Source organism: Podarcis vaucheri (assembly GCF_965113315.1).
Source record: "Podarcis vaucheri genome assembly, chromosome: 1".
In the NCBI taxonomy this organism is placed as follows: domain Eukaryota; kingdom Metazoa; phylum Chordata; class Lepidosauria; order Squamata; family Lacertidae; genus Podarcis; species Podarcis vaucheri.
This window is the reverse complement of record NC_138759.1, coordinates 17,908,746-17,923,937: the sequence shown is the minus strand read 5'-3', so window position 1 is coordinate 17,923,937 and position 15,192 is coordinate 17,908,746. Positions and strand designations below refer to the sequence as shown.

At 45.9% G+C, this 15,192-nt stretch overlaps 2 protein-coding genes across 2 annotated transcripts in view; one reads left to right on the top strand and one right to left on the bottom strand.

The window, feature by feature from the left end:
• WDR25 (WD repeat domain 25) overlaps window positions 1-15,192 on the top strand; it is a 423,366-nt gene that overhangs the window by 112,730 nt on the left and 295,444 nt on the right. The window lies entirely within an intron of this gene.
• Window positions 11,941-15,192, bottom strand: part of BEGAIN (brain enriched guanylate kinase associated) — a 224,211-nt gene continuing 220,959 nt past the window's right edge. Inside the window, exon 8 of the mRNA XM_082220280.1 lies at window positions 11,941-13,488. Within this exon, the coding sequence (XP_082076406.1) occupies window positions 12,115-13,488 (1,374 nt within the window). The 3' untranslated portion in view covers window positions 11,941-12,114. The remainder of the gene's footprint in view (window positions 13,489-15,192) is intronic.

Genomic DNA, 15,192 nt, shown 5'->3' with positions numbered 1-15,192 from the left:
GGGCGGCCGCACCGGGCGCAACATCTGGGGGTTAGGGGGCGCAAATCCACGGGTTAGGGGGCACAAATCCACGGGTTAGGGGGCGCAAATTACTTGCCTTGCCCCGGGTGCTGACAACCCACGCTACGCCACTGCCACACTGTGATGGAGTATGAAAGGACACTTTCTATTGTGGACCGTATATATGACATTGGCTGTGGGGCAGGTAAAGACAGGGCTTGGCTGAAAGGGGTTTTGCAGGTTCGGAGTGCCGTGCCCTAACCCTTGCTTGGTGCTTGGGAGGTGCCAAGCTCAGGGTCTGCAAAGCTCATTGCTCAGTGCTCGGCAGCTAGCTGATTGGGCAGTTCCCAAGCACCTGACACCTAGCTGGCTGATGGAGGTTAGGGAAGTACTGCACAAGGGACTTTAACAGGTGTCAGTCACCTGTTATTATCATGACATTTTGACATGTGGGTTGTCCAACTCACCATTCAAATGTGGCCAATGGTGGTGGTGGTGGGGGTGAGGGTGAGGGTGAGGGGAGATAAGGATCTGGCCCACCAGGCGAAAAAAAATCCCACCTCCTTCATTTGGACCAGGTTTAAATTCCTATTCAATCGATTCCCTTGAGCAGCAGACTATTTTTCAGCCTAGCCTCCCTCCCAGGGTTATTGTGAGTAGAAAATGAGGCCGCTCTCTGCATGTCCTTGGCACCAAATTACTCCATTTCTGATGTTCCAGCATGAGTGGCGGTTCCTATGCAGATGGCAAATCAGGCACTGCAAAGCTCTGAGATTTTACAGAAGTAAAATAAAGAAAGAAAAAAGATAAGAAGCTCCCATAAAGGGAAAGGGGAATCCAAAGCAGTTCAATGAGGACTGAGCATTCTCAGCGGTCATGGAATGTTGACTGGGAGGTGGAAATGGAATGGAGTTTCCTGGAAGTGGGTACAGCTGTCAGACAGGAATGCTGAATAGGAGCACTCCACATTTTAACACAATGGTTGCCAACCTTATTGGACCAGTGGGGACATTTCAAAACTTCGGAGAGAGTTGGGAACACCAGTCACAAAGTAGCTGCTATGGGGTTGGGGTTGGCATAATGCAAAATGGCTGCCAGACGAATACAGCATAACACAAATTTAGAATTAGACAGACTACCACTCTGGCATACTTATGTCTTGCAAGTTAGCTGTGTCCTGCTGCTCCTGATTGTGGCGATCGCACAATATTTTTACACACACACACACACACACACACACACACACACACGTCTAACAGCAACAGGGAACATTCCTCAGTATCAGGAAAAATACACAAACTGGCTACACCAAACTCTCATTTCACAGAGATTGCTTAGTACCTGCACATTTTGCTCCAAAGCTTTCATTCTAGGAGGGCTAGAGATTTTATTATTATTATTATTATTTTTAAAAGAAAGCTGGTACATAGTAATATCAAGGATTTCAGTTTGTTGCAAGTCCCTCAATAAGATACTGATGGGAAATAGAAGCCCTTTAAAGAACATTTCAAAACAAACTCTGGCAGCGCTAGCCATGTTTAAAAGATGAAATCTTGAAAAACCAAGCTTTTGGAAGCAGCCTTTCATCGTGCAAAGACAGGCCACATTCTATATCACACTCCTTTAATTTTTCATGCTGCCTTCATCTTTCTAAAAGAAGGCCGCTTCTCGTTGTCAATCCGTGTTGCCAGCCTGCCAAGCAAAACCTGTCACCCGCATGGATGCTTTCTGAGTAGAAACCAAGGAAGTAAATGGGAAAACCCGCAAGGCATTCTGCCCGCACTAAGTGAGGACATGATGGAAAGCCTACAGCGATCCATCCGTCCTGCTCACCACCCCTGGCAGCAGTGTACAAATGGTCATCATCTGAAGGCAGCCTGCAAAATGTACGTGGAAATGCTTTTATCTTCCTCGGCATCAACACAGTTGTGACATTGACTGTTCCATCAAGCGATAATGCCCCAAACTCTAACTATCTTTTGTAAACTCATGCTAGTAAGTTGTTTCAATACAAGTACCATATTTTTTGCTCCATAAGACTCACTTTTTCCCTCCTAAAAAGTAAGGGGAAATGTGTGTGCGTCTTATGGAGTGAATGCAGGCTGCGCAGCTATCCCAGAAGCCAGAACAGCAAGAGGGATTGCTGCTTTCACTGCACAGCGATCCCTCTTGTGTTCTGGATTCTGAGATTCAGAATATATTTTTTCTTGTTTTCCTCCTCCAAAAACTAGGTGCGTCTTGTGGTCTGGTGCGTCTTATAGAGCGAAAAATACGGTAATTACCATGCCTCACCTCCTCCTAGGGAGGGTTTTTTTGGGAAACCAGTTCTTATGAGCAGTAGTGTAGGGTCAAATTCAGATGTGCAGGGTCCCTTCTTGACAGTCACCGCCATGCCCCTTTCTCAGATTTTATACTATCTAAGATTACATAAGAATAAGAATTAGGAGTGCATTGCAACCATCAATGCAGCCCACCATGTGTTGCCTTTCAGCTTGATCTACTCTCTTCTGTGCACATAGAAACATGGCATCCCATAATTGCAGAGCTGGAAGGGACACTGAGGGTCATCTAGTCCAACCCCCTGCAATGCAGGAATCCCAATTAAAGCATCCATGAGAGATGGCCATCCATCCTCTGCTCAAAAACCTCCAAGGAAGGAGAGTCCACCATCTTCCGAGTGAGTCTGCTCAGCTCTTACTATCAGAAAGTTACATACATAGGCAAATGGCTTGGAGTGCTCTAATATCTTATTGCAGAGTGATTTCCATGAAGTCCCAATGTACGTAACAGAACTTGTACATCATCCTCTTGAAACAGAAGCATCTTGTGTTCCTAAATGCTTAGCTTTGGAGCCTACAGAACAAGTCCTCCTTGGAGGTCTTCTTGCATGGCCTCTCCAGAATGACCCTAGGAGGCAATCCTCAGTGACTGACTTTTAGGCCAGGCTTCCTCAACCTTGGCCCTCCAGATGTTTTGAGACTACAATTCCCATCATCCCTGACCACTGGTCCTGCTAGCTAGGGATCATGGGAGTTGTAGGCCAAAAACATCTGGAGGGCTGCAGGTTGAGGAAGCCTGTTTTAGTGGCTAACCCCCCCTCCCCTTTCACGCTGATTGGGCAGCTGTAGGATGACGGATAAAGTAACCCTGTTGCAGAAATCATAATGGGCCTTTTTACAAAATCCACCATCAAATAACATCAAGGCATTAGGCAGTATTCAACCCCCCCCCACCAGAGAAGACCCACTGAAATTAATGCAGCTAAGTTAGTCATAGCCATTGATTTTAATGGGTCTACTCTGAGTTAGTGGAATACAACTTAATATATAATGTCAGGCGTAAAGGGACAGCATGTCACATGCTGTATTTGAATTAATTTGCTTGAATTTAATGCTTGATAATGGGTCAGAAAAAACCTAGCAGTTTGAAAGCACCCCCGGGTGCAAGTAGATAAATAGGTACCGCTTACCAGCGGGAAGGTAAATGGCGTTCCGTGTGCTGCGCTGGCTCGCCAGATGCAGCTTTGTCACGCTGGCCACGTGACCCGGAAGTGTCTCCGGACAGCGCTGGCCCCCGGCCTCTTGAGTGAGATGGGCGCACAAACCCCAGAGTCTGTCAAGACTGGCCCGTTCGGGCAGGGGTACCTTTACCTTTACCTTTAATGGGTCAGAAAATGTTCCTCTTCCCCAGACTTAAGGATCCTCCAAGTGTAATCTTGTGTGCAATATGGACAGTTTTTTTGTGTGAGGATGGAGTCACTATGGAAGCTGCTGATCAGCTGGCCTAGAAGACTGGAGAAAAAACTTGGCATGTATGGGTGATGTATAGCTAACCTTTTGGAGACCATGAAAAGTATATTAATCTCACAGAAGTGCATTCCCCCCCCACCCACTTCCAATCAGATGAGTCTTAACTTCTTTGAAACTTGTTTTTTGGCATGAAATAACTTACTGCGCTGAATGACTGCTCAGAGCCTGCAGGTGGCTTGGGAATTGCAGCCAATCTGAAGATTTATTGATCTGGGAATAAAATATTGACCTAGACAAACTCAAAGTTAATTCTAATCTGTCAGGTTCTTTAAGCAGGAGGCTTTCAAAGGCAAAAAGGGCAGTTACAAACCGAATCGTAGGGAATATTGGATAAAATCCTTGGCTTGATGGAACTGCAAGTCTCGTCAAACTGTCCTCAGGAGGCTATGCTCCTGGATTTGGCTGGTACAGGATTGATGCCGTAGGAGAAGCTGTAGCTGGAGAATCTTCGGGGTGATGAGGACACATAACCAAAGCACATTTTAAGTTCAGAGTAGAAAATTTTATATATCCTATAGTTGTGCAAAATGGGGCCTCCCACGTCCGTCCTTCCAGCATGAGACTGTACATATGAGGTAGAAGCTCATCTGCTTTCTGTTCTTTCTCCCCCTGTCCTTTTGGATTGTCCTGTCTATCTTGCACAATGAATTCTACAGTGGTACCTCGGGTTAAGAACTTAATTCATTCCGGAGGTCCATTCTTAACCTGAAACTGTTCTTAACCTGAGGTACCATTTTAGCTAATGGGGCCTCCCGCTGCCACCGCAGCGCAATTTCTGTTCTCATCCTGAAGCAAAGTTCTTAACCCGAGGTACTATTTCTGGGTTAGCGGAGTCTGTAACCTGAAGCGTCTGTAACCCAAGGTACCACTGTACATTCAGTTTTGGTGGTGTCGCTGCAAGGAATGTTTAAACAGCTCACAGTGGCAGAGCGTAACATTTGTGTACCATGAACCCCAGTTTCAGTCCCTAGGCCTGGTCAAAAAAGAATCTGGTGCTGGGAAAGACCTATGGTACGGCGTAGTGGTTAAGGTGCTGGATTAGAATTTGGGAGACCTGGGTTCAAATCCCCTCTCAAGCATGAAGCACACTGAGTGGCCTTCAGCTAGTCACCGTCTCTCAGCCTAACCTACTTCATACAGTGTTTTGATGAGGATAAAATGAAGCGGGGGAGGCACCTCATATTCACAGCAGATTTGGGGAGATGGTTTGGCTTAGCAGAGTGCAACAGGGAGGCTTTGCGCCCCGACTCCATATCCTTTGCACCCACTTATGGAGTGGGGAGCATAGGAATTTCACTCAGACCGCATTTCCCTGGCCACTGCAGGGTGCTCTCTGGCCCTGGTGGCCATTCTCAAGCCTTCTGGTGATGAATTACAGTGGTACCTCGGGTTACAGACGCTTCAGGTTACAGACTCCGCTAACCCAGAAATAGTACCTCGGGTTAAGAACTTTGCTAAAGAACTTAGCCTCGGGCTAAGAACTTTAAAGCTAAAGTGGTGCTTCAGGTTAAGAACAGTTTCAGGTTAAGAACAGACCTCTGGAACGATTTAAGTTCTTAACCCAAGGTACCACTGTAATTGTTTATCTTTCACCTACTCACTGCGAAGGAAGAGGGGGGTGGGGGGAACGCCCCGCCCCCGGCAGCACGATCCCGGTGGGGTGCCAACGCAGCTGCCCCCCTGCCCACACTGGGCGCCATGCCCCAGGATGTGCACCACGCCCCTGCAGGCGGCATGCCATCCCTCTGGGATGTGCGCCAGCCCCGCCCTGCCTGCTCTCTGCCCCCCGGTGCCGGAGCATGAAGCTCCGCCGCTGCACCTACTGTAATTTTCTTGTACAGTGGTACCTCGGGTTCCCCTTCATGGATCACTGCCTTGCCGTGGCGAAGGGGCTTGAAGAACTCAGGGAAGCTATGAACTACGCCGAGCAGGGCACACAAGATGAACAGGTCATAGTGGAGAGTTTTGACCAAACGTGATCCACCTGGAGTAGGAATCGGCAAGCCACTCCAGTATCCCTGCCAAGAAAACTCCATGGACAAAGACAACAGGCATATAAAAGTTATGACACTGGAAGATGAGCCCCTCAGGTCGGAAGGTGTCCAACATGCTACTGGGGAAGAGCGGAGGACAAGTACAAGTAGATCCAGAGCTGATGAAGCGGCTGGGCCAAAGCCGAAAGGACGCTCAGTTGTGGATATGCATGGAAGCGAAAGGAAAGTCCAATGCTGTAAAGAAAAATATTGCATAGGAACCTGGAATGTAAGAACCATGAACCTGGGTAAGTTGGATGTGGTCAAAAATGAGATGGCAAGAATAAATATTGACATCCTGGGCATCAGTGAGCTAAAATGGACGGGAATGGGCGAATTCAGTTCGGATGACTACCATATCTACTACTGTGGGCAAGAAACCCGTAAGAGAAATGGAGTGGCCCTCATAGTCAACAAAAGAGTGGCGAAAGCTGTACTGGGATGCAGTCTCAAAAATGATAGAATGATCTCGATACGAATCCAAGGCAGACCTTTTAACATCACAGTAATCCAAGTTTATGCACCAACTACTGGTGCTGAAGAAACTGAAATTGACCAGTTCTATGAAGACTTACAAAACCTTATCGAAGTGACACCAAAGAAGGATGTTCTGCTCATTATAGGGGATTGGAATGCTAAAGTAGGGAATCAAGAGATAAAAGGAACAACTGGCAAGTTTGGCCTTGGAGATCAAAACGAAGCAGGGCAAAGGCTAATAGAGTTCTGTCAAGAGAACAAGCTGGTCATCACAAACACGCTTTTCCAACAACACAAGAGACGACTCTACACATGGACATCCCCAGATGGGCAACATCGAAATCAGATTGATTATATTCTCTGCAGCCAAAGATGGAGAAGCTCTATACAGTCAGCAAAAACAAGACCTGGAGCTGACTGTGGCTCAGATCATCAGCTCCTTATAGCAAAATTCAAGCTTAAACTGAAGAAAGTAGGAAAAACCACTGGACAGGTAAGATACAATCTAAACCAAATCCCTTATGAATACACAGTGGAAGTGAGGAACAGGTTTAAGGATTTAGATTTGCTGGACAGAGTGCCTGAAGAACTATGGATGGAGGCTCGCAACATTATACAGGAGGCAGCAACTAAAACCATCCCAATGAAAAAGAAATGCAAGAAAGCAAAGTGGCTGTCCAACGAGGCCTTACAAATAGCGGAGGAGAGAAGGCAAGCAAAATGCGAGGGAGATAGTGAAAGATACAGGAAATTGAATGCAGATTTCCAAAGAACAGCAAGGAGAGACAAGAAGGCCTTCTTAAACGAGCAATGCAAAGAAATAGAGGAAAGCAACAGAATGGGAAGAACCAGAGATCTGTTCAAGAAAATCGGAAATATGAAAGGAACATTTCGTACAAAGATTACCATAATAAAGGACAAAAGTGGTAAAGATCTAACTGAAGCAGAAGACATCAAGAAGAGGTGGCAAGAATACACAGAGGAATTATACCAGAAAGATATGGATGTCTCATACACCCCAGGTAGTGTGGTTGCTGTCCTTGAGCCAGACATCCTGGAGAGTGAAGTCAAATGGGCCTTAGAAAGCACTGCAAATAACAAGGCCAGTGGAAGTGATGGTATTCCAGCTGAACTGTTTAAAATTTTAAAAGATGATGCTGTTAAGGTGCTACACTCAATATGCCAGCAAGTTTGGAAAACTCAGCAGTGGCCAGAGGATTGGAGAAGATCAGTCTACATTCCAATCCCAAAGAAAGGCAGTACCAAAGAATGCTCCAAATACCGCACAATTTCACTCATTTCACATGCTAGCAAGGTTATGCTTAAAATTCTACAAGGAAGGCTCAAGCAGTATGTGGACCGAGAACTCCCAGAAGTGCAAGCTGGATTTAGAAGAGGCAGAGGAACCAGAGACCAAATTGCAAACATGCGCTGGATTATGGAGAAAGCCAGAGAGTTCCAGAAAGACATCTACTTCTGCTTCATTGACTATGCAAAAGCCTTTGACTGTGTTGACCACAGCAAACTATGGCAAGTTCTTAAAGAAATGGGAGTGCCTGATCACCTCATCTGTCTCCTGCGAAATCTCTATGTGGGACAAGAAGCTACAGTTAGAACTGGATATGGAACAACTGATTGGTTCCAAATTGGGAAAGGAGTACGGCAAGGCTGTATATTGTCTCCCTGCTTATTTAACTTATATGCAGAATTCATCATGCGAAAGGCTGGGCTGGATGAATCCCAAGCCGGAATTAAGATTGCCGGAAGAAATATCAACAACCTCAGATATGCAGATGACACAACCTTGATGGCAGAAAGTGAAGAGGAATTAAAGAACCTTTTAATGAGGGTGAAAGAGGAGAGCGCAAAATATGGTCTGAAGCTCAACATCAAAAAAACGAAGATCATGGCCACTGGGCCCATCACCTCCTGGCAAATAGATGGGGAAGAAATGGAGGCAGTGAGAGATTTTACTTTCTTGGGCTCCATGATCAGTGCAGATGGTGACAGCAGTCACGAAATTAAAAGACGCCTGCTCCTTGGGAGAAAGGCGATGGCAAACCTAGACAACATCTTAAAAAGCAGAGACATCACCTTGCCAACAAAGGTCCGTATAGTAAAAGCCATGGTTTTCCCAGTAGTGATGTATGGAAGTGAGAGCTGGACCATAAAGAAGGCTGATCGCCGAAGAATTGATGCTTTTGAATTATGGTGCTGGAGGAGACTCTTGAGAGTCCCATGGACTGCAAGAAGATCAAACCTCTCCATTCTGAAGGAAATCAGCCCTGAGTGCTCACTGGAAGGACAGATCGTGAAGCTGAGGCTCCAATACTTTGGCCACCTCATGAGAAGAGAGGACTCCCTGGAAAAGACCCTGATGTTGGGAAAGATGGAGGGCACAAGGAGAAGGGGACGACAGAGAATGAGATGGTTGGATGGTGTTCTTGAATCTACTAGCATGAGTTTGATCAAACTGCGGGAGGCAGTGGAGGACAGAAGTGCCTGGCGTGCTCTGGTCCATGGGGTCACGAAGAGTCGGACACGACTAAACGACTAAACAACAACAACCTCGGGTTAAGAACTTAATTCGTTCCGGAGGTCCGTTCTTAACCTGAAACTGTTCTTAACCTGAGGTACCACTTTAACTAATGGGGCCTCCCGCTGCCCCTGCACCACTGCCGTGCGATTTCTGTTGTCATGCTGAAGCAAATTTCTTAACCTGAGGTACTATTTCTGGGTTAGCAGAGTCTGTAACCTGAAGCGCCTGTAACCTGAAGTGCCTGTAATCCGAGGTACCACTTTATTTGGAGACAAAGGCAGACTTTTTTTCACTCTTTCCACACTGCCAGAACTGGGCCTACCACTAGGCAGAGTAAGATAATCATCATCATCATCATCATCATCATCATCATCATCATCACCATCATAATTTATTTATACCCCGCCCATCTGGCTGGGCTTCCCCAGCCACTCTGGGCGGCTTCCAAAAATATATTAAAATACTGTAATACATCAAACATTAAAAGCTTCCCTAAACAGGGCTGCCTTCAGATGTCTTCTAAAAGTCTGGTAGTTGTTTTCTTTGACATCTGGTGGGAGGGTGTTCCACAGGGAGGGCGCCACTACCGAGAAGGCCCTCTGCCTGGTTCCCTGTAACTTGGCTTCTCGCAGTGAGGGAACCGCCAGAAGGCCCTAGGCGCTGGACCTCAGTGTCTGGGCTGAACGATGGGGGTGGAGACGCTCCTTCAGATATACTGTACCGAGGCAGTTTAGGGCTTTAAAGGTCAGCACCAACACTTTGAATTTGAAGATGAATGTTTCAGGCAACAGAAGCTAGTACAGGGCAGGCAGTGAGCAGAAGCGAGGTATTGGAAGACAGGGTTTTTTTTTTTGTCCCCCTAAGCTACCTTCTCCAATGGTGGAGGATGGTATCTCACTGCTGGTGTTGACCAAAGATACAGCTGCCAGTCTGGTTAGCTTTGGTGCACTGAATTGGATTGGGGGGGTGGGGGAGGAGGACATGCTGTCTTTCACTTTAGGCAACAGCATAGGCCACACTATCTGTCTAGCCCAGTATTGTCTGCTCTGATTTCCTCGGCTTCTTTGAACACTTGAAGCCAGAGGTTGAACCTAGGACTTTGTGTGTGCAAAACATGTGTTCTTTGGTGAAGTTATGCGCCCTCCCTGAAGACCAGCCAAGCACAGAAAGTCTTGTTTCAAAGTGTGAAGTGCTTCTTCTTGAAACAGACTAAGAGACAGTGGTGCATAAAATGCGCTATTGACCTAATTTATTTAGCTTATGATAACCTTATTGTGCTGGAGCCAGAACACATAGGCTGCCCTTGGATTGAGCAGGCTGTAAAGAGGTCAGATGTAATTCGGGAAGAGCAAATGTTTCAATTCAGATTTCTCATTTGTCCAACATTAAGGTAAGGTCTCCACATTTCCTCATCGCTTTGCAACTTTTTAAAAACTCAGCATTTAAGTGCAAATTTCTCTTATTCCCCCTTTTTTTTTTTGTAAACCAACTTTCCCATATATAATGCATGTTCGTATGCTGTTTTCATTAATACAGTTGTACCTTGGAAGTCGAACGGAATCCGTTCCGGAAGTCCGTTCAACTTCCAAAACGTTCGGACACTAAGGCGTGGCTTCTGATTGGCTGCAGGAAGCTCCTGCAGCCAATCAAAAGCCGCGGAAGCCCCATCAGACGTTCAGTTTCCAAAAATAGTTCGCAAATCCAGAAAAGTCACGTCCAGGTTTGTGGCGTTCGGGAGTCAAAACGTTTGAGAACTAAGCTGTTCAAAAACCAAGGTACGACTGTATATGCACTGCACACTTTACCATAGTATTTGCATTTTTCTACACATTACTTGGCTGGAAAACTGCAATACAAAATTCAGAGACGTGCAAATTTCTTGGGATGGCTGTGTTTCAGTTCACATCTTGTTTCAGAACTTGAATAAAATATGGGGGGGGGCAGGTAAGCCCCACCCTACATAATTGATTGCATGATGGGACACACCCAGACTATTTGAATGGCATTGCCCATCTACTTTGGAGGGGCCCAATTTTATGGGGTGGGGCAAAGGGACTTTAGCCCCAGGGGTTGGCTCCTATGTTCCGGAAAATGTGAATTAGTTCGGTTCACCTTTAAATGCAAATGGAATTGTCTCCCCCGTACCTAGTTGTGACTCCCTCTTAATTGCTCATCTTGATTTGAATCTTTGGGCAGAACAAACATAGAATGGGGGAGTCCATAGGGATAATGAATCAAACTCCTCCTCCATCGCTAGATGCAGTATTTGCAACTTCACACGACTTAATAAACATTACATCGGTACCAAATTGACCCTGCTGAACACAATACTCATTAACAGCATTCTCTTAGAACATCTTTTAATGACCAAAAAATAAAAAATCAAATAAAAAAAATCAAAACATTTCCACTGGTGTCTTTTATTAAGTAATGCAAAATACAGTACTAATTATGACACTCCATGCATTTGAAACAATATAAATGCAAGCCTACAGAAAAATAAGTGACAAAGAAACCCTCAATTAATTTTGAGGTAGTGTACAGGGCAGAAAAGTAGAAACACAATGGGACAGACCAACCAAAATATCTGTATCATTTTGTGCATTTATCCCCGCCCCCCAAAAAATTGTTCATACTCCGAAATACATTTGTATTAAAGAACTTAGTGGGTCATTTTTGTTTCCATTGCATTTTTAAAAATATACTTCTTTATAACATCACCATTCTTGTACATCCTGCACCACACACAACCCAAACTTTTAAAGAATCATATAGAGATTTGATTTGTCCTTGTGATAAGGATGCTCTCTTTCTCTCGCCCCCCGCCCTCCTCTCTTTTTAAACCCTTCTCCTCCAAGAATTCAGGCACATGTGGCCTCATGCACAAAAAATAAATAAGAAACCTACTTGAAGGGGACAAAAAAGTGTCACTCGAAGCGCTTGAGAGTACTAAGGACAGTCTAATAAATACTGATTTGTTTATAAAAATATCTCAGGATATAAAAGTGGGCAAAGGGTTGGTATCCAAGATGGAAAAGTCATCGTGTGAAAAGTGCCGCGTAATGTTTTTTGTCCCCCCCCCCCTTTTTAAATAATCAGATTTGGGTTTTCCCCATCCCTTTAAAACAGTACTATTGTGAATATGAATATATATTTTGTAATACTGTTGCTCAGAAGCCTACCGTACGCTAGAAGTATCAAATGTCACCTTTTGTCGTTGTGATGTTTGTCTCCTTATTGCAACTTTGGAAGATGTTTAATTGAGGAGGGTTCCGTACAATTGTGCTTTCGTAAGGCTGTCCTTCCGACTTAAGCCTGTACTTCCAGTCCGTTGAAACTGCTGCTGCTTGCTATGGAGGCTTGAATGGCTTCCTTGCTCAATGGAAGACTGGTGGATCTCTGAAGCCTCCATAGAACTCTGGTTGAGGGACTCGGCTGAGCTGTTCGGACTGACATCAACGTATTCTCTTTTCAACACCGGGCTTCCGTCAATGCTTTTACTACTGCACACCTGGACTGTGATCCTTTCGTTCATTTTGTCTCTCGGCTCTTTCGTTTTGTAAGAGGAGGACAGCTTGTCCTGTTTGCAGCTAGTGCTGATGTCAATGTTCAGGCCACTGTCGGTCCTCAGGAAGCAAGAATCCACAAGCCTGCTCTGACAGATGTCGTCTCCCTCTGAGAAGCTATCGCCTTTGTAACTGGCGTAAATGGGACTCGACCGGCTGTCGGCTTTCTTGATGGGACTTCTGTAGTACTGCTCCGAGAAACTGCAGGGTGAAAGCCTGCCACTGTTCCTGTAAGAATACGCACCGATATCCTCAACGCTCAGCTGCCTCCAACGTCCCGGCAGGTCCTCTTCGGACAAGTTGGTGTTCCTGCACTCACTGTGCATCTTCTGCGATGCTAAAGCTTGTTGTGTAGTTATGGCCGAGAAATGATAAGGCTCACTTGCATAAGGCGACATAGTCCTAGTGAAGGTTGGGGAGTTGTTGTCGTCAGCCAGCTCCATGTGCTGGATGGACTTAGACTTTGCAAATCTTGGGCTCCCCTGGTGGTCATAACCTGAAGATGGCTTTCTTTCAAACATCTCATCCCGGCTGCTCAGGTAGATTGCTTGCTGAGAGGCGGTCAGCGTGCTAGCCTGGGCGTTCTCCTTCTCCTCGGACGTCACGCTGAAGCTGGAGTAGGAGCTAGAAGTTGGCAGAGAGGTAACGTATTCTGGGAAAGCTTCGTGGGAGAAGCTGGAATGGAAGCCATCTTCTTCGACGGTGCTGTCCGTGGAATTCTGGGACCTCAGGAACCCAACATCTTTGACTTGCATGTCAACACTCTGCCTCCTCTCCCTGCGTCTTTCATCAGGGCAGTAAAGAGCTGTATCGCTGCAGTAGATGTCGGACTTGTATTGAGGCCTTTGGGCAAGCTTTCCGACAGAGTCCTGGAAGGCGAGATCTCTGTTCGATGAGCTTGACAAGTGCGAAGAAAGGCTGTTTGGGTCAGGCTTTTCCAGGACCTTAGCAATGACGCAAGTCGGTATGTTGTCTGCAAAGGATGTATGACACAGAGGTACTGAGAGGCTGCATCCGTGCTTCTCCAGGTGGATGCTGACGCGTTCCTGAAATTCAGATGGCAGCTGTAATAAACAGGAGGTGGGAGGAGAAAGCTGGGTGAAATGTGGTCAAATCAGGAGCTCAGTAAGGCAGCAATAGCCAGCATGGCGGTGTTCAGATGTTGTGGAGTAGAATTCCCATCATCTCTGACCATTGGTCATGCTGGCTGGGGCTAATGGGAGTTGTAGTCCACAAGATATGGAGGACACCAGGTTGGTGACTACTGTCTTAAGGCATCGTTTGTGACCCAGAAGCCCTAGCTACTGAAGGCCACAAATCTGACTTTTTTTTTAAGGAAGGATGGAAACAATATAGTTGCATTCATCAGTGAAATATTAGCTGCTTACTGAATGATTATCAGTAATTTGCAATGTTTTAACATTTATGCCCTCCCTTGCTTCCCCTCCTCTGAACTCATACACTCTGCTGAGCCTTCACGGTTGAACACAGAAATGCACTTGCAAATTGTCAACCCAGAATTGCAAGCTTCTGTTTTCACTTGTTTTCGTTGTGAATGTAAAGCTTGTAGCTCTCATGCTTTGGAACAACACCCCAAGGACACAATTGCACTCAATTTTTTATAAGGGTCGGACTCAGCAATGGCCCCGACTACAGTGGGGGGAGGGAGGCAGCGAGGATAAGCACTCACATTGCTTGTGGGTTTATGGCGTTACAGTAGCGGATTTTGTGGCATCCCTGCACAACAAAATGCCGAAAGTAGCTTTCAGGAAAAGAGTTTGTTGCCATGACAAATATTTGCGAGAGAGGAGCTGTCCATGGCAGCAGGCTTTACTTTTTTTAAACTGAAGTGTTTTGCAGGAGCAATGCACTGATCTTAATTTGAGTTTTAGGAAAGCACTCATCTTGCCAGGAAGCCACTACTAGGGTTAAGGCACCAAATTCATTGCAGGGGGTGTGTTAAACCACACACGGTGCTTTTCTCTCTCTCTAGAAAAACAGGTGTTGGTACTCACCATGAAGTTGTTACAGTCTGTGCCACATTTTTTTAACAACAACAAAAAGAGGTGCCAGAACTGTGTACCACTGAGTACCCCCTGGAAAAAAAGGACTGACTACACATTAGTTTAACACTAATATGTGTGTGTGTTAAATTACACAATCGTGATAGTTGCCCTTGAGTGGAAAATCTTTCTTTCACAAACAGCCAGCGTGGGTTCCCAGTCGAGATTCAGATATTGGTACATGTGAGGTGAGAGTTTAACCATTTCCTACCCAATGTAACCCTGAGATGGGGGGGGGCACCTGCTATTTTCATGGAGGGGGGAGCTCTCAATGGGTGCTTTGCTCCCATTGATAATAAATGTGAGGTGCTTGATCCAGTTTCAGACTGCAGCAGGAGACCAAGAGTCGATGCCACCATTAGCACACAGCTGTTGTCAGGGCCCTGATCCATATCAGCCTCCCCCCATGCACAATCCTATTCAGTGAAGTATCTATAGGGTATGACAGGTGCAATGGACCCCACCTATGAAGGTAGTGGTGGGCTTGTGGCTACAAGACCGCCCTAGCCTTCTGCTGCCTTCTCCTCTTGTTCAGCTCCTCCCTCTGGACCAGAGCTTTCCGAACTTCCCATGTTGAGGACACACTTTTTAGACATGCATCATTTCATGACACAGTAACTCAGTTTTCCTTGCAAACAGGAGGTTAAACTAACCCCTTTCCAGTCCCGGTAAGGTGCATGGGGAGCGTTTGCATGACACACCCAC